Source organism: Neophocaena asiaeorientalis, unplaced genomic scaffold (assembly GCF_003031525.2).
Source record: "Neophocaena asiaeorientalis asiaeorientalis breed wild unplaced genomic scaffold, Neophocaena_asiaeorientalis_V1.1 scaffold72, whole genome shotgun sequence".
Lineage (NCBI taxonomy): Eukaryota > Metazoa > Chordata > Mammalia > Artiodactyla > Phocoenidae > Neophocaena > Neophocaena asiaeorientalis.
In genome coordinates, this window is record NW_020185336.1 from 9,441,373 (window position 1) to 9,459,470 (window position 18,098).

Below are 18,098 nucleotides of genomic sequence, written 5' to 3' on the forward strand. Positions count from 1 at the left end.
TACAGTATGTACATATATAAATATGTGGAAATGCAATGTAAGGACATGCAAAATGCTGGGGTAATACACAGTTTGTAATTTCTTATCTTTTTTAATATTTGAATTTTATTTTATTTTTTATACAGCAGGTTCTTATTCGTTATCTATTTTATACATTTTAGTGTATATATGTCAATCCCAATCTCCCAATTCATCCCACCACCACCCCCTTCCCTTACAGTAATGTTTTATAAAGTCTAAGTTTTTTTTTCCTGTATCACACCACAACAAATATCAAAGGACAGAGCTTTCCTCTTTAAGAATTTTCTTTAAGTCTAGAACTACTCTCCTGCATGAGACATGATTTTAAATCCCATTACCATGCTGAATAATTTCTCCCAAACCACAACTAGTCTGTCATATAATAAAATGATCAGAACACAACATAATACTCCAGCAGAGGTCTGGCAAGTACCTAGAAAGAAGTAACTATCAGCTTCATCAATCTAGAGATATGATTTCTATTAGGCAGCCTAAGACTGTAATTGCAGTTGGGGGCAGCCATGATCCACTGTTACCTGCTGTGCATTCACAGTTAACGAAAATCATATTTCTTTTTTGCATGTGCTACTGTTGAAGTCTTGTCAAATCTATCATGAATGGATGGAGTTGTTTTTCTACCTAATGTAAGGTTTGCCATTTATGTCTATTATATTATACCTAATGTAATCTCCCCCATTGCTTCAAGTTGTCACCAAACGTTCACTCTCCCTCCAGTTCCTTACAGGTACACCAAAGATGCATGCCATTAGTGTCGTAATCTAGGCACCTGAACCACAGTAGACTAGGTCAAGACCAAAGACAGAATCCTCATGACCTGCTATCAAAGCCCTCTTCTGAGGATAGTGATCATTTGGTTACAAATCCACCAATTTTAGATGATATCACATGCGGCTTCATAAAATGCTTCATGGAATCCGAATACATTATGTTTACAACATTTCCTCGATCTGACAAACTTGTTACTCTTTCTGAAAAGAAAATATGTCTGAAATGATTTCTTACTACCTTCCAGTGATCACTACTTCTTGCTAAATGCTGATAAAACAAACTTAAAATGCCATAACCTGGAAAACTGCCCAAGACCAATACCAAGACCACTAATTTATAGGTTACAAACTATATTTCCCCCCCTTCTCCCTTTTTGGAATGCGGTACTACATTTGCCTACCTTCTGTCTTCTGGTGCTCTTCCTATTTGCCATATTGCCATAATCTTTTAAAGCTCAACAGTAGTTAAATAAATCCCACCTGCAAATTCTCTGAGTACCCTGAAGTATAACATTTCTGGGTTGGCATACAAACTCATTTAGAGCAGCCTCCTATTTGAATGTCTATTTCCTCTTACCAATATTTATTTTGCTCTTCTCACAATGAAAATCATTCTCCTTGACAAAAAAGGAAAAAAAGAAAAACAAATTGGTATTAAACTATGAGTTGAAAGGTTCTCTCCCTTCTCCGGCGGTCAAGGATTTGGTGCTAGTCACCTTGAGCAATGACCTAGGTTAGGCCTTACTTGCATTCTTTTCCATTTTTACCAGTTATTTTTGGTGTTTTTAGTATTTTTGCCAACACTCAGCCAATTCCTGACACTGTTCATACACATCCTTATTAGTCCTGGATACCCTTTCATTGTTGAGTACGTATCTTCCATCTGTTTGATATTTGGTGCTTATTAGCTTGCTTTGTCCATAGTCACTCCATTTTTCACTTGCTTCCCCTTTATTCTCCTTGCTGGATCAATTTTGAAAATTTTCTTTTTGTGAGACACCCACAATCTACTCGAGTGGTCTTCTCTTTAAAGTCTCTCAATGAAATGCATGTTTTGTCTGAGGGGTATAAAGTCTACCTTACCAAATAATACGGCAGCATTTCCCAAAATACATCCTAAAGCAATACTAGTTTCCCTTTCTACCAGCCCTTCCAACAAGTGAGAGTTGGGTCTGTCTCCAAATAAATTGCCTTTTGGAAACTGACAATGCACATAAGCATTTTAAAGGCACCAAATTATCTGCATTAAAGAAAATGGTTTCATTTGTTTAACTCAGAATTTCCCAAACTCTTTTGACCATGTAGTCATCTTTTCACTGATGTTATATATTGATATTTATTTATAATTATGTATTAATTTATATAATTGTGTAAAACACAACCTGACAATGACACATTCTCTAAATGTCTTCACCAACTCCTCTGTCAGTCCCCAAGTCCCCTAGACAACACCTTCCACCCTAACCATTTCTTCCAAGTTGGCTGCCTTTGGTCTTGAGTAACAGTTCTCTAAATCCTTCTATAAATTTTGGGAAATATACACACATTTCCGAGGTATATATGTGTTGTAACCACTCAATTAAATTTGAAGATCCCTGAAACTATGAGCTATTTATCATTCCCCTAAAATATTTGGTATAATGCTCAGTATACAAGTCACTCATTAAGTACTGACTGGTAAAAACAACCACAATTCATCTGCAGAGAGTTATTTATCACCTTGTTCCTCTTTCACTTTTGCAGGTTAAGTAATCCCAATGCTTTTAACCTTTTCTCAGAAGTCCAGCTTTCTAACCTTTAATTCTTTTTTCCCTCTCCTTTGTTCTCTCTAGACTGTCCACAGTTCTCATTAATACTCCTATGTCTCAGATACTGAGTAATAACTTTAGGTCTTTTATTTCTGTTATTTTGTTTGTTAAGGGGGATAGGAGAATATTTCTGAATACATAAATCTGCTCATAAAATCTAAACTGAAGTTAAATCTAGTTTCCTCGGGAGGGCTGAACACAAGCAGTTTACAGAATTTTCTTCCTCCTTCTTACCTCCTACAGCCTGAATTCCTGGCACAAAGTACCTGCCTGCATATTCAGATCATTTCAACCATAATTTTTACAGGAACACATTATCACCAGTCCTTCTATATGGTAAAAATGATTGGCAGTGGCACAAGAGTAAGTTTCATTCTTGTGTTGCCTCAGTATATAGCTTTATTTATTCATTTATTTCATTTTTTTTTGAATTTTATTTTATTTATACAGCAGGTTCTTATTCGTTACCTACTTTATACATATTAGTGTATATATGTCAATCCCAGTCTCCCAATTCATCCCACCACCACCACTCCCCAGTATATAGCTTTAATTGGCCAAACCAAAACTCAAAACAGGAAGAGCTATAAACCAGTCCGGCCAATGCAGAGGCAACAGGGTGGGGTGGGAAAAGGGTATGTTCTGGGATCAGAAAACCTGGTTTCAATCCCAGTTCCACAACCTACTAGTTGTATGAACTCTCACGGGGACTTTCTCCCTAAGCCTGTTTCCTCAACTATAAAATGAGGGTAAAGTTTATGCCTGTCAGTGTTGTGATAGGATTAAGGAACTCTTTTCAAACAGTGATTTCTACCATCAGTACACTACATACATGGCATTAAGATTACTGGAGGAGAAAATTTTAAATGTAGGGCCATGGTTTCACCCCTGAAGACTCTTGATAGTCAAGCCTTAAAATCTGCCTTTTTCCCTACCATTCCCAGGTGACAAATATGTAACCATCTTCAGGAATCTCCACCACATTGAAAACGCTTTAAGGACAAGACCTATGCCCGGTCCTTCCTTACACCTTCAGCATGTGACATACATGCTCAGTAATGTTCATTCACTCATTCAATACACATTATTTAGGGCCTTTTATATGCCAGGCACTGAGGGTACAGAAACAAAACAGATCACATCCCTTCCTTTGGGACGCTTACTTCCGGGCGGTGAGGCCGACAGTAAATAAACTAAATGCATGGTATGTCAAATGAGAATTGATGCTAAAGAGAAAAATAAAGGAAGGAGTAGAAGATGCCATTCGGATTGGGGGCTACTCTTTTATTCAGTCCAGTGAAGAGAGACCTCCTTGGAGTGGAGACAAGGAGGAAGTGAGGGAGTAGGCCATGAGGACATCTAGGGAAGAGCATTCCAGGGAGAGGGATCAGTAGGGCTTGAATAAAGAAAAGCAACTCAACCTGTGGGTTGGAGAGAGTGAATAAATGGGAAGAAAAATGCGGGGGATCAGAAAGGTGGTGGCCAGATTACAGCAGGCTCCTGTTATAATAATCCATGTAAGAGATGCTGATAGCCTGAATCAGGGTGACAGCAGTTAAGAGAGCGTTGAACTCAAGCCATTATTTGAAGACAAGTATGATACGGTTTGCTGATGGGCTTAGATCAAGTATGAAAATAAGATTTAGGCCCAAGCAACCAAAGAGTGGAATAGGTATTTACGACATGGAGAGGTCAGTAATGGCAGTAGTTTGAGGAAGGCAGGAGGAGATCTGAGAGAGATGGTGCTGTGGACTGAGTTGTATCCTCCTAAATTCATATGTTGACAGCCTAACCTCCAATGTGATGGGATTCGGAGATGGGGCTTTGGGGAGGTAACTAGCTTTAGATAAACCTCATTGGGATTAGCACCCTCAGCAAGAGCTCTCTCTGGCTCTCTGTGTCCCCCAGAAGGCATCTGTTTCAAAGCCAGGAGCAAGGCTCTCGCCAGAACCCAGCCATCTCACCTGGCACTCTGATCTCAGATTTCCAGGCTCCAGAAATGTGAGAAATAAATTAGTCTGTTATTTAAGCCACCCAGCCTGTGGTATCCTGTTATAGCAGCTTGAGTAGACTAAGACAGGTGGTGTTCAGGAAGGAGGGAGGAATCAACTGTGTCAAGGCTACTAACTGGTTGCGTAAAAGGATGACGAGAGCTGACAAGCACGTTGAGCAACATGAAGGTGCCTGGGGAGTGTGACCAGAGCCACTACAGCAAAGTGGCCATGAAAGAGCCTACACGGAATGGGTTCAAGAAAGACTTGGCGGGGGGACAGGAACTAAACCAATGAACAGAGAGTATTTTCTGAATAAATACATGAAAATGCCTCTGCGCATCACTACAGTTTGGTTTAATTAAAGATCAGGATGCTCTTCTGTTTATTACAAGAAGCCCGGGGCTGTATATGTGGGCATCTGAGTATCGCTGGCTTTCTTTTTTTAATTCGGATATAAATATAAAATTTCAAATGACACAAATCAATAAGCATTTGGTGGTCAGGCCATAAAACCACAATTTCCTACCAAAGGCAACCTTGCAGGAGTGTGAATTTCACTGTAGAATACATTCTAAGAATGTTTTCAGTGAAAACCAGAAAAGGTTCTACCCACAATTGTTATTATCTTACTTTTTCAGGAATTACGACCACAAATTTGAGAACATTTTTCTATAAGGGATTTTCCAAAAACAACCGGGAAGAATATTTGGTTATAAGGATATTTGTTACAAGAATTTGTTAAAACAAGATATTTGTTACAAGAATAGCTTTCCAGTTTTCTAAGGCCTAGCGATATTAAACACACACACACAAAAACTGGCAGGCAATCTAAAGTCACCATCAAAAGCTATGCTAGCCGGGCTTCCCTGGTGGCGCAGTGGTTGAGAGTCCGCCCGCCGATGCAGGGGACACGGGTTCGTGCCCCGGTCCGGGAAGATCCCACATGCCACGGAGCGCCTGGGCCCGTGAGCCATGGCCGCTGAGCCTGCGCATCCGGAGCCTGTGCTCCACAACGGGAGAGGCCGCAACAGTGAGAGGCCCGCGTACCGCAAAAAAAAAAAACAAACTATGCCAGCCTCTACTAACAGATTAAGACATTGCATGTCTATAATGGAAACTGGTTTTAAAGACTTCTATACAATACCTCTTTTTTAGAATCACCCCAGCTCAGTTCTCTGGCCATCAGTTCAACAATCCTGGGTAGGGCCTCCTCTGCTGCCTGGACATTTAGAAAGGCCAGGCGAGTACGACGTGAAATCATATCCACCGCAGTGCAGGCATACTCCTTAATCCCATATCTCACCTGAGTTTGAATTAAAGTAAAATTATTAATTTAGGCCTTTTTTAAAAAGGGGGAATAAAGCTTCACTTAAAATTCATGCTTAGGAAAAGTGACCTTTTTTTTACATATCCGGTTCTTTAGCAGGCATGATACATAGTGACATCATACAAGTTCCCCATCTGCCTGACAAGAAGATTTGGAACTTGGGACAATTTGGATAAGAGCTATTAATGCCTTCTCCTTGAAAAGAACCTGGTGCAAACATGTAAATTGCATCACTTTTCATTTACCATACACAGTAATCACCTCGTTGTTCATACATGACATGGATGTTAATTTACATAGCTGAGTAGGGAGGAGATATGGGGATATACGTAACGCATATAGCTGATTCACTTTGTTATACAGCAGAAACTAACACAACACTGTAAAGCAATTATAGTCCAATAAAGATATTAAAAAAAAAAAGTTATGGTCTCATCTCTTTTGGCTATCCAAAGTTTTCTGTCTCAGAGTAATAAGATGACAGAAATCTTGCCTTCAATCAACAACAAAATGCTTACTTGGACACCCATGTTTTTAAAGTGTGGTGAATTATAAATGAATATAAAGTGTCAAGTCGAGATACGGCATCAGGCAGTGCGTAAGTGGTACAAATTTGAGGAGCTACAAGTTCTCAAAAGGGGCAAACAACTGTGAATCGGTAAGATTTGAGATAGCTCCGTGGAGGAGAAAGAAATCCATATTTTCTATTATTATTGTTACCACTATCAATATCACTTCAGAGTTGAAATTAAAATTTTGTAAATGAAAGGAACTGTGCTGGGCAGACGTTTTACTCCAGGTTTTAGCTGATGAATGCACATTAAAACTTAGCTATATATTATTTCTAAAGAGGATGCAAAGTGAACAGATGAAAGGTATCCCCGGGCAGACAGGAAATTCCCATATGGCCATTCACGTACCTCTGCTTCAATGTATGGAAATTCTGACACAAGACGCACCCCAACAATGGGCCACCGCTTTCCCGTCACACTCGCCATTTTGGCCACCTCAAAAGCCTTGTCGCCATAGGTGGCGGCAAGATGCTGGGCCACCTAAGGAAACAAAACTGCATCAGGCAGGTCCTCTGAATATCAATAGCTTCTAGGTACAAAGCAAAACAATGTACATGCTTATCTTGTCAGTTTTTTTTTTTTTTTTTTTTTTTTTTTTAAGCCTGTAACTAAAAATCCTAGGAGAGTGTTAGATTTTGATTCTGTGGGGGGAAAATACTTTGGCTCCAAACGCTTAGGCCAGCACTAATGCTTCTACACATGTATTACTGTATCAGTGACTGGTATTTTACAGCCTGTAACTAAAAATCCTAGGAGAGTGTTAGATTTTGATTCTGTGGGGGGAAAATACTTTGGCTCCAAACGCTTAGGCCAGCACTAATGCTTCTACACATGTATTACTGTATCAGTGACTGGTGAAGCTTCAGCTTCATTCTGCTCCAGATAACACATCTGAAGAACAGCCTTCCTTATGCTCGAGACAGAAGGAATTTGGGAGGTCCTGTCTGCTAGGAACAAGCCAAACAAACTCCAGATTCTAAAACAGAAACCAAAACGTGCATTGCTTTTTAGGTGACTAAAGCACCTAAAAAGTGCTTTTTCCCATTAGTTCACTCCCACAATACACAGACAGAAACAAACCCAGCAACAGGAAACTCGAAATCATGGAGGCCACATGGCTGCCGATTCTGTTACTGGCAATAGTGAGATTAGGTCAAGAGTAAGATGATGTGGCAATGCATGCCCACCTCACTTTCAAGTCCATAATCCTGGACAAGCCTGATGTAGAGTGTAGGGCTCCAATCTTTGCCCCCTTGAAGGAAAAGCCCAACTGTTCTACTTGGTCCTGCTTTCAAATTGTGGGTCTTGACTGCAGCATTTATGGTATCTTCTGCCATAGATCGATAGGTTGTCCACTTTCCACCTACAAATACATTGATAAATAATTCATTAGGTTACCACCCCTTGTTTTTCTTATAATTAACCATTTATCAACTTATCAATAACAAAAGTCACCAGTTGTTTTATAACAAATGTGGCAAAGCAACGCATAAGATTTTACTCAGAATCATAAAAAAAAAAAAAAAAAGTCCCTGTTCTTTAGCATTAAAAGGGATTCTGGTATGAGAATTTAACTCAAGCTGCTTTAGATATAAGCACACCCCAACAACAAGGTAATATGCCATACCTGCTATAGTGATGAGGCCGCTCTCACTGATATCCACGACGTGATTTCGGGAGATGGACTGTGTATCTGCAGACTTGGGATCTGTAACAAGGGGGCGAATACCACTCCATGCTGCCAGGACATCCCCTCTTCTTACTGCGAAGGATCAATGCCAAGGGTTAAGAGGATTACTCAAAGACGTCTCAACAAAACTAAAATGATTAGAAAGCAGAAAAGAGTTCAGTAAAAGGAACACATGAATATGTACTTTTAAAGGGAGGGAATATCGTTAAATATAAGAACTAAGTGAGTGGGTAAGTTACAAGAAAAACTCAAAGAATTGTTTTGTTACAAAGATAACCTGGACGAAAAAAGTAAAGAACTGGAAAATCACTGACATGGGTCCCAAAAAGGAGACAAAAGAAACAAATGTTAGCAACCCTCAGCTGGGACAATCTGCAGTAGTTACAAAGAACAACAACAAAGCAGAAACAAAATAAAAACAAACCAAAAGAGAGCCTCCCTGGTGACGCAGTGGCTGAGAGTCCGCCTGCCGATGCAGGGGACACAGGTTCGTGCCCCGGCCCGGGGAAGATCCCACGTGCCGCGGTGCGGCTGGGCTCGTGAGCCATGGCCGCTGAGCCTGCGCGTCCGGAGCCTGTGCTCCGCAACGGAAGAGGCCACGGCAGTGAGAGGCCCGCGTACCGCAAAAAAAAAACCCCAAGAGACATGACTTGCTACATTTCCCCCGTAGAGTATATCTTGCTATCTCTTCTCAGGGACAAAGATACTTATTAGCAGCAGAGGGCAGTCAGGATTTCAGATCCCACTCACCCCTTGGTCCTGTGTTCTTGTACAGCGAACCTCCTATACATTTAGACACAGCAGACTCTGAAAAGTACTTAAATATATATCGAGCGAAATCTTGTGTAAAGAGTCACAAAGACTCTTTGATGTGACTCGTATATTGGACTAGTCAAAAAAAAAAAAAAAAGAAAAGAGGAAAAAAAAAGCACCTAAAAAGTACAGGGGAAAGATCCTAAAAACAAGTAATACTGCATGACAATCTCTCCATCTTGATCTCAAATGAAAAAAAGATTTCTGGTAAAGATAACTTCAACTAAGGTAATCTGACGTATTTTAGCTTAGCTCCTTAAGGACCACACTCTAAACATGACTATAATCCGAAAGAAGAGGTACCCATACACCTCTATGGGAGTGTTTAATCAAACCCATATCCCAACACTGAATCTGAAACAAAGGGAGAGTAAACCTCATACACTGGTGAGGAAAGCCTAAGGCTTGCAGTCCTGTTAACTGGTAACTCGATGTAGGGATTCCATCCCTAGATCTGCCCCTTTGAAGGGTGCATCCTCTTCAGTATGTTTAATTCTGATGGCCTCCATGGAATGGGGGTTAATTCTTGCTCCACACAATTCCACAAAAGTCTTGTAAAACCTCAACATAAATCATGCAATATTTTAATCTTTACAAAAAGCTTTACTAGGAAATTACCACTATTTTCCATTAGAGTTCAAATTGCCCTCAGAGTCAAAAATAAAACTTAGCCAACCACTTAGAACGTCATTGTGGTCACTGCAAAGTCTGCAGAGTGTGTTCTCTGAAATTCCTTAGGTAGCCACGCTGATCAGGAATTTGGTTTCAGTTCTTACAGCCTTCTGACTGATCTTAAAATTATTCTGTGGAAAACTAGACTTTCTAAATTTAAAGCACATGCAAATAACCTTTGTGGCAAATGCTTTACCTTTTCTGGTATAACAGGCAGAAAAATACATCTATGAAACTGTACTGTCTGAAACGAAAAGACCAAACTAAAACACTTGAGTTTTTCATTCATGGAGGAAAATTAAATAAAACATTCTGTATACTGATACCATTTTTAATCCTTACTTTTGAAATTGATACTCAAAACAAGAAAAGAAAACACTAACAGGAAGAGTTCATAACATGTCAGGAACCTTAATTTATTTTGCTTGATATCTTAGCATTCAGCTTTTTAGCCTGAGAATTATATCAGATGAATGTTGGGATTATATTTATTTAAAAAGATTCATTTAAGGATAATCAAATTTTAAATCATATTTCAAGTATGAATCAGGCTTTATAGCCTGCAGCATTTTTATGTTATTAGACTAAAGTGTGGTTGGATCAGGTGATCTATCATCTATCAGTTTTCTCCCAACCTTGAGATTTAATGATTTTTATGGATTATTCAAAATGCCATTTGCTGCTGAAGAATAAAAGCACTTTTTACCTCTCTACCATCCAAATTAAGTAATGACCAGTCAGGGCTATGGGTATAACCTAGACCCACAAGGCACAGCATAGCTAAACACATGAAACATGAATTCTAACCTCTTATAGAAAAGACAGCAACAAACTAAACAGGTTTCTCTCTTTATTACTTACTCACACACAGTGGAAACCTTGTGTGCTGTTAAACTCTTATTCAAATTCTCTTTAGAAAGAGATTCAAAAGCAGTGGACAGATAGCATAGAGAACCTTCCAAAATTGCCAGGAACTGCTGCAGCCATATTGTAACCATGGGGGAAACAACCATAGCATGAAGCCTACCTGGGGGGTGGTGGAGTGAAGAGAAATAAGGGCCCTTCGCTAAAGACATCGCTCAATCACTAAATTAATCACCTCTTGAGGCTTCTTATATCTGGAGATCTTCTTTTACATGATAATACATTATTTATTTTATAATAACAAAAAACAAAAAATACAAATTCAATGACTAATAAATTGAGTGCTTCTCTACATGTCTATGTAAATACCTCTAGCTTCTGTAAAGCAGCACTGTTCCATAGACTTTTCTGCAGTGATGGAAATGCTCTGTATCTAAACTGTCTGATTCACTAGCCACTGGCTGCATGAGGCTATTAAGCACTTGAAATGTGGTCCATGCAACTGAGAAACTGAATTTCAAATTTTATTTCATTTTAACTAAATTTAAATAGCCACAGGATATGCACACGTACAGGCTATAATATTGCATAAGGCAGTTCTAGAGTAAAACCACCAAGTGGTAGATCTCAGACTTGTCCTGGTTGATCATCAAGCTGGGTATTTCCCCCATGGCCACCTTGCCCATGTCTACAATGGAGCATCCTTTCAGTGAAATTTGACTGTGAGAATATAATCTGCTGTAATAGTATGAGACGCCCCACCTCAAAATACTTTATTGTCGTAACATGTTCCATATTTACCATTTCAAAGTATCCTCCTCTCATACTAATCTCATCAATTCAAAGAAATGAAAATATTTGTACTAAATTAGGTACTCCTACCCTCAAGTTCTTACCCAGAAGTCGGTTCTATCATTTAGGTTGTAGCCAAGAGTAGACAGTGAACATCACCTACTTTAACTCTCCATGGTATAACACGTGAAGAAAATAACTCAACTCAAGGATTTTATGCTTCAGAGCTCAAAGATTCATCTTGATTTTCCTGGTCCTCGTACCATCAGGATAGCTAAACAAGATGGCATTACTGTTGCATCTTCCTCACCATGTTGAAAGTCTTCGGCAATATCGATTCTAGTATTTCTCAGTACCTCAAATACTGTATCAAGTAGGAGTCATGTATTGTGATCAATAAATATGAAATGGCATATTAAAACATTCTCTGAACTTTTTATATCAAACAAGAGCTGACATTACAAAATCAAAAGCAATAATATTTTGGCCTCTGAGTCAACATGCTAGACTTAAGGTTTCTAATGACTATATATTTAAACAATTGGATATCCTCTTTTAAAAGAACTGAACACTTTAATAAAACAAGATGACAGGAAACAACACTACTATTAAAATTGAGAAAAATTCTCATTAAACACCACTTATGAGAGTGGCTCACCCAGTTGATCCTTTTTTTTGTTTAACATCTGTATTGGAGTATAATTGTTTTACAATGTTGTGTTAGTTTCTGCTGTATAACAAAGTGAATCAGCTATATGTATACATATATGTCCATATCCCCTCCCTCTTGTGTCTCCCTCCCACCCTCCCTATCCCACCCCTCTAGGGGGTCACAAAGCTCTGAGCTGATCTCCCTGTGCTATGCAGCTGCTTCCCACTAGCTATCTATTTTACATTTGGTAGTGTATATAAATCCATGCCACTCTGATTTTTAAGTGCCAACTGCCCAGATGTTAAAAATCCCATGAGTACTCCAGAATGTATAAAAGTACTTGTCGATATTTTCAGAAGGATAGTAAGGAAATAAAATAGTCCTTCTACCATCATGTTTAAGAATTATTTTTATTACTACCCTGATAAATAATTCACTCAGGTTTTAGTGTATAAAATATATAAAGAATAAAATATAAATAGTAAAGTTGAATAGACATTTTCCACAGCTGGTTGAAAAGACTAAGTGCTGTGTAATTGTTTCCAATGATAATTAATATTTTTATTCTTAAAAACTTGGCAAGACAAGTGTTGGTTTTAAGTTAATAGAAAATGGAGCCCGCAGGAAGTAACAATTAAAAGCTAAATGTGCACTTTTGCTTCCCATCAGTTATTTAGCCATACATTTTGGGGTGCTCTTTCTCCTGTTTGCCACTTTCAAAAAATCAATGAAAAGCATGTGAAAATATCTACGTGAACACAGGGGAAACAGTGTCAGAAATCAATACCTTCTCTACCAGCATGTTTAACCTGCAGAAATGAAGTGTTAATCACAGAAATAAGATACCATATTACATTTATAAACTAATGAAACTAGAAAAAGCAAAGCGCGTGACACTATAATTAAACAGCTGGAAGACATCCAAGCCTGTGTAAGTTGATAACCCTGGTACAATCTCTGGCAGTGAAAAGGCAGGTCTGCAGTGAGGTGATATGGCCAGCTCCGTTGTTAATTGAATAACAGGCAATCTATAAACACTACTAATTGCCTATGTGAAAACCTGTGTACAACTAGAGAAGCTGCTTAGAGAAGCACTCCAGAAAAACTACATGGATAAAGCACTCTGCAAATCTTCTGTCTTCCTCAATCCCTTTAAGTCACAGCTTAGTTTCGCCACTGTGTCCTTCTGATTAACCTCTACACAGCGAACTTAATGATACATTTTTCAAAAGATCATTTTTCTTCCTAACCCAATACACACTGCACAACTATCAATTACCCGTTTCAGAAGAGAACAAACAAGTAATCTAGAAAATTCAGCCTGTGAATGTAAAGCTTTCTAAATCGTAAAAGAAGACATGGTCTCATTCCCAACAGGCAAAATGCTTTTCAGAATTGTTCCGATGCATTTCGCAGAAGTGTGGCAGCCGCTGCGAACAGCATGGAGTGTTAAGATTTGACACTTTTTTTCTTCTCAAGAATATAGCCATTTGGGGAGGCTCAGAAACTGTTGTCAGAATTTTACTTATTCATCCACTTAATAAATCCTTTTAAAATGATTGTTTCAACCCTGGTGAATACAAACCATTTCAAAAGTATTTCCTCTAGGATCTACACAAATTTTTTATTTTTTAAATCTGTAGCAAAGACTGCTTGGCCCAAGGGATTGGTTATGAGAAATGAAACCTTCTCTACTTTAACATTCAAATCCAAATAAGGCCAGTCGAGAGCAAAGGTCACTATCATTTTGAAGGTGTCTGGCAGCTTCCATGAAATGAACTGAGAGGCTTAATCCACTCCCTAGTGGATATAATATCACATCACGCGACAAACCCGGGACTACCAATTGGAATACCGCATAATATTTAGAAGCACAAGTATTAGAGCTAGAGTGACCTGCATTCAATATCATGGCTCCAACATGAATGAGCTATGGGAAAGAAACAAAGTCACTGGGCCTCAGTTTCTTCATCTACAAAATGGGAATTACAAAATAAAACTAACAAGGTTGTTATGAGGAATCAGAGATAATATAAGCAATATGCTTAGCAGAGTGTGTAGCATAAAAAGTGCTCAATGACAGTAGAGTTTTAAAAAATAAAGCATGCATAACCCACTGCAGACAAATGGAAAGATTAAAATATGTGTAGCAACAGCATGTAGTCAAAAAAACTGAATGGTGCCTGAGGCCGAGTTTCTCTTTCACATTTCATCAGTATAGGAGAGAGTATTGGGTTTCACTTAAATTCCTTGGAAAAAATACAAATTTGAATGTCTTTACTTTAGATATAGACATACTCTAGCTAACTAGCACTCTACCAAGACTGAGGGTGATTCCTCATATACTCTGAGGCCTTCAGTCCAGTAGAAATAAGAATGGAAAGAAACCATAAAGAATCATCTGATTCAAAGGATAAGTTGATAAGTAAGAAAGGTGTGATAGAGGGTGAGCACAGGGAAATAAATGAAGTACATGAAAGAGCTGTCACTTCTGCTTTTACCCTGGATATTTGCTACCTGGAGAATTTGTAATCTCAAGAGTCCTGAGAGCACCAGAGGAAAAGCCTGATTTACAATGTTCACATATTAATTTCAATCCACTTTTACCAAAAATCAAAACTGACAAAAACTCTTTGTTAGTTTCACCAATTAACCTGACTACCAAAAGGTATGTTAACCGAAAAGACCTCTATAGACCGAGTAGGTCCCAGCAGGTATTACCAAGTCTCCTACCTATTAATAAGCAGAATAAAAGTGATGGGTACAGGCTCAGTCTCTGTTCCAGTCCAAGGCTCATTTCACTGATGGAAATCCCCACCCACGATATGGACACAGCAGCCTTTTGGAACCTACACCTGTTCCCAGCACATCCCGTATAAGCAGTTAGATTTCTCGTTAGCGCATTTGAACTTTAAGAATTTGGAAACTGTCAACTATAGCTCTCTGCTCTTGAATTAATTTTATTTCTTGCTCTAACAATCTAAACTTCCTGTTCTTATGGCCCTATATAAACCCACTTTTAACAAATATCATACCCAGGTAAATGTGAAATGAAGCAAGATTCATTAACAATAATCAATACAAATCATACCCAGATGAAGCTCCTCCTACTTTGCAAAAGGTGGGAAAAAAAGCTGGAATTGAAATGCATTTTGAGTACTTAAGCATGGATATTAAACAGGGCATGACTATTTCTTAAACAGCTATGTTTGAGTGTTGCGTGTGTGTGTGAAAGAATATAAGTTTAGCCACACAGATTTCAGTTGCATTTAATACACTTATACTATTATTACAGCTATCCAAAGAGAATCTACTCAAAATGAAATTACACCCATTATTTGAAATTAGAAGAAACTAAAACTATACAGTATGGATCAATCAATTAAACTAGGAGAATCCCCTAAATCATTTTTTAAAGCAGTTTGTTTGTTTGTAAATGTGTGATCACATAATGAAAAAAATTCTTTAGGGAAAAAGGACTCAGATGCTACTGAGTCACCTTAAGACAAAAATTGTGTCTTTGCATGTCCTCCAGTGAAGCCAACATTATAGGAGATTCCTGATATAAACAGATGAAGACTATTTTCAAAAATCTTAAACTTTCTACCTTAATATAGAAAGATTTTCAAATTGCTACCAGCATCAAAAACGCTGAAAGCACCTATTACTAATTCATTTTGATTTAAAACAATCATGAGTGGCATACCAGATATATAACAAGCTTTGTAACTGAATAAAGAATCCTTACCTGTAAGGAGCTCCAAGTAAGAATATATCTTAGACTATTACCTATTGTATAATGTTGTGATATACTAGACCAGCATTCTAGGGGACTACGAAAGATATCTGGCTTCTGAAGTATAAATAGTATTTTGCCAAAATGAGAAGTTGGGGGAAAAGACATCCCAGAGCAAGACTTCAACCTAAGTAAACAAGGCATGAAGGTTTAAAAGTGCATGACCTGATTTGGAAATAGTAAGAAATGTAATATGATTAAACTATTGAATGCACATAAGTGGAGTAGTTGAATATAAACCTGCAAAGACAAGTTGTGGAAAGCCTTAGGTTCCATATGAGATAGTTTAAAATTTTTCCTGAAGTTAATGATGAGTTATCAAAGGGATATTTTTGTGCAGGGAAGTGATGATCAGAACTGTGTTTTAGAGAGTTCTGGTGGAAGGACCAGACTGGGTGGGGACAGAGACCTAACATATGGAAGCAAGTTAGGGGGCCAATGCAACTCTAAGTGAAAAGTGACACAGGTGTGACCCAGAGTAATGAAAGTGAGAGGGGATTTACAGGATACTTCAGAGTGAGCATTGATGGGAGTTGAACTGGATGTGGAAAGAGAAGGATCAGCAAAGATAAGCATGCCATTTCTAGGCTGGGCAACTAGTCGGACGATGAGGCTACTAACTGAGATAGGAAATAATGTTGGGAAACTTCTGAAACTAGCACGGATAAAAAAAAAATACATTATACCATCTATGTCCACTGGAGAAAATGCTATGGCATCCAAGTTAAAAGAAGGTACTATGGGGCTTCCCTGGTGGCGCAGTGGTTGAGAGTCTGCCTGCCGATGCAGGGGACATGGGTTCGTGCCCCGGTCCGGGAAGATCCCACATGCTGCGGAGCGGCTGGGCCCGTGAGCCATGGCTGCTGAGCCTGCGCGTACGGAGCCTGTGCTCCGCAACGGGAGAGGCCACAACAGTGAGAGGCCCGCGTATGGCAAAAAAAAAAAAAAAAAAAAAAGAAGGTACTATGATATCCAGGTTAAAAGAAACCATGCTCAGGTTAGCACTGGAAAGAAGTAAACTTTGGCTTTTTCAATTAAAACAAGTATACTTATTCTTCTTAGCTAAATCCACTGTTAATACTCCAGTTTCCACATAATAACTAAATTTAGCTTACTAAATTTCTTAGAATACATAAACCTCTATCCTCTCATTTCTCTGATTAATTATTTCCTATGGATATCCTAGATCTGTAAATCAGATCTTCCCAAGCTCTAGAAATTAAATAGTGATGCAAACATTTCATACTCTTCTGGAAGAGCAAGGGTGTTTAGAGCTCCCGTAATAGCACTCCAATCTTGCCATTAGAAAGGACCAGAAAAGGATGGTATGTGTTTCATGTGGATGTGGAAAGTAAAGGGAAAAAAGGCAACTTCTTCCTATTGTGTTATAATTTGGCCCTCATAAACCTTCTAGAAGAAGTGGTCAGCACATAAGAGTTAGAGGCGGCCAGGTGTGAAGATGAGTCAGACTGGACACATGGCAATTACCCAGTGAGAGCTGGAATGGTTTGGGAGATACAAAAGTGGGAGGGTAAACTTCGTAAGTTACCTTCAACGTCACAACTCAAGTAGTTACGCACTTCATTCAAAATGAAGTTGATGTCTTCTTCGGAAGGAATAGGATGGTGTGTGACGTCAGTTGGAGTGTCGGTAGTGCCAGCGATAGTCATCTTTTGCCAGGGTAAGAAGAAAATAACTCGCCCATCACTGGTCGCTGGGTCAAGGAGTCCCATGCTCTCTGGGCTGGGATAAAAAGAAGGGTCATATATTTCTGAAATTAGCCGAAGTTTGCTCTTAATCTGCATTCTAAAAACTATTTTGTTCCCAATTCTCATATAAACAAACAAGAAACACATGAACTGTTACTTTTATTGCCACTACCCTAATCTAGAAATTCCTAAAGGAAAAAATAATTCTGGTAACACAAAAGGAATGGGGCAAGTGTGATAATAATAATAATATTCCACAGCAGAACTCAGGCCCCCCCACTCAGTAATGCAAGGTAGATTAAGTAAGTGGACTTCAATTTCCAGTTGTTTGGGTTTTTATATCCCTTGGACCATTCACATCAGATAATGTCAGCAGGATAAATGTCTATAATTTCTTTCATGATGGTCAATGAAGGATAGCTCTTCAACCTTTTTTCAAGTCTATGAAAAGTATTTTCCTGGGACGTTTGACATCTGGCACGTCTTTCAGTTTAAGGTCTCAGAAGTACGTGAGAAAAGTGAAGGGTCTAACTTTCTAGAAACTAAAATGTGATCAAAAAGTTCTTTACTCCGCTGTGCCTGAATAAGTTTGTACCACTC

At 38.7% G+C, this 18,098-nt stretch overlaps 1 protein-coding gene across 6 annotated transcripts in view; it reads right to left on the reverse strand.

The window, feature by feature from the left end:
* The window catches only part of GPD2 (glycerol-3-phosphate dehydrogenase 2), a 134,174-nt gene that overhangs the window by 9,612 nt on the left and 106,464 nt on the right, over positions 1 to 18,098 (reverse strand). For all 6 annotated transcript variants that reach the window (XR_003001960.1, XM_024735957.1, XM_024735956.1 and 3 more), the window contains exons 9-13: positions 17,339 to 17,532; positions 8,138 to 8,272; positions 7,698 to 7,873; positions 6,859 to 6,990; positions 5,756 to 5,914 (exon numbers count right to left, since the gene is read on the reverse strand). Coding sequence is in view for 5 of the 6 variants with exons in the window: in XM_024735957.1 (XP_024591725.1) it covers positions 5,756 to 5,914; positions 6,859 to 6,990; positions 7,698 to 7,873; positions 8,138 to 8,272; positions 17,339 to 17,532 (796 nt within the window). In the remaining variant the exon portion in view is untranslated. The remainder of the gene's footprint in view (positions 1 to 5,755; positions 5,915 to 6,858; positions 6,991 to 7,697; positions 7,874 to 8,137; positions 8,273 to 17,338; positions 17,533 to 18,098) is intronic.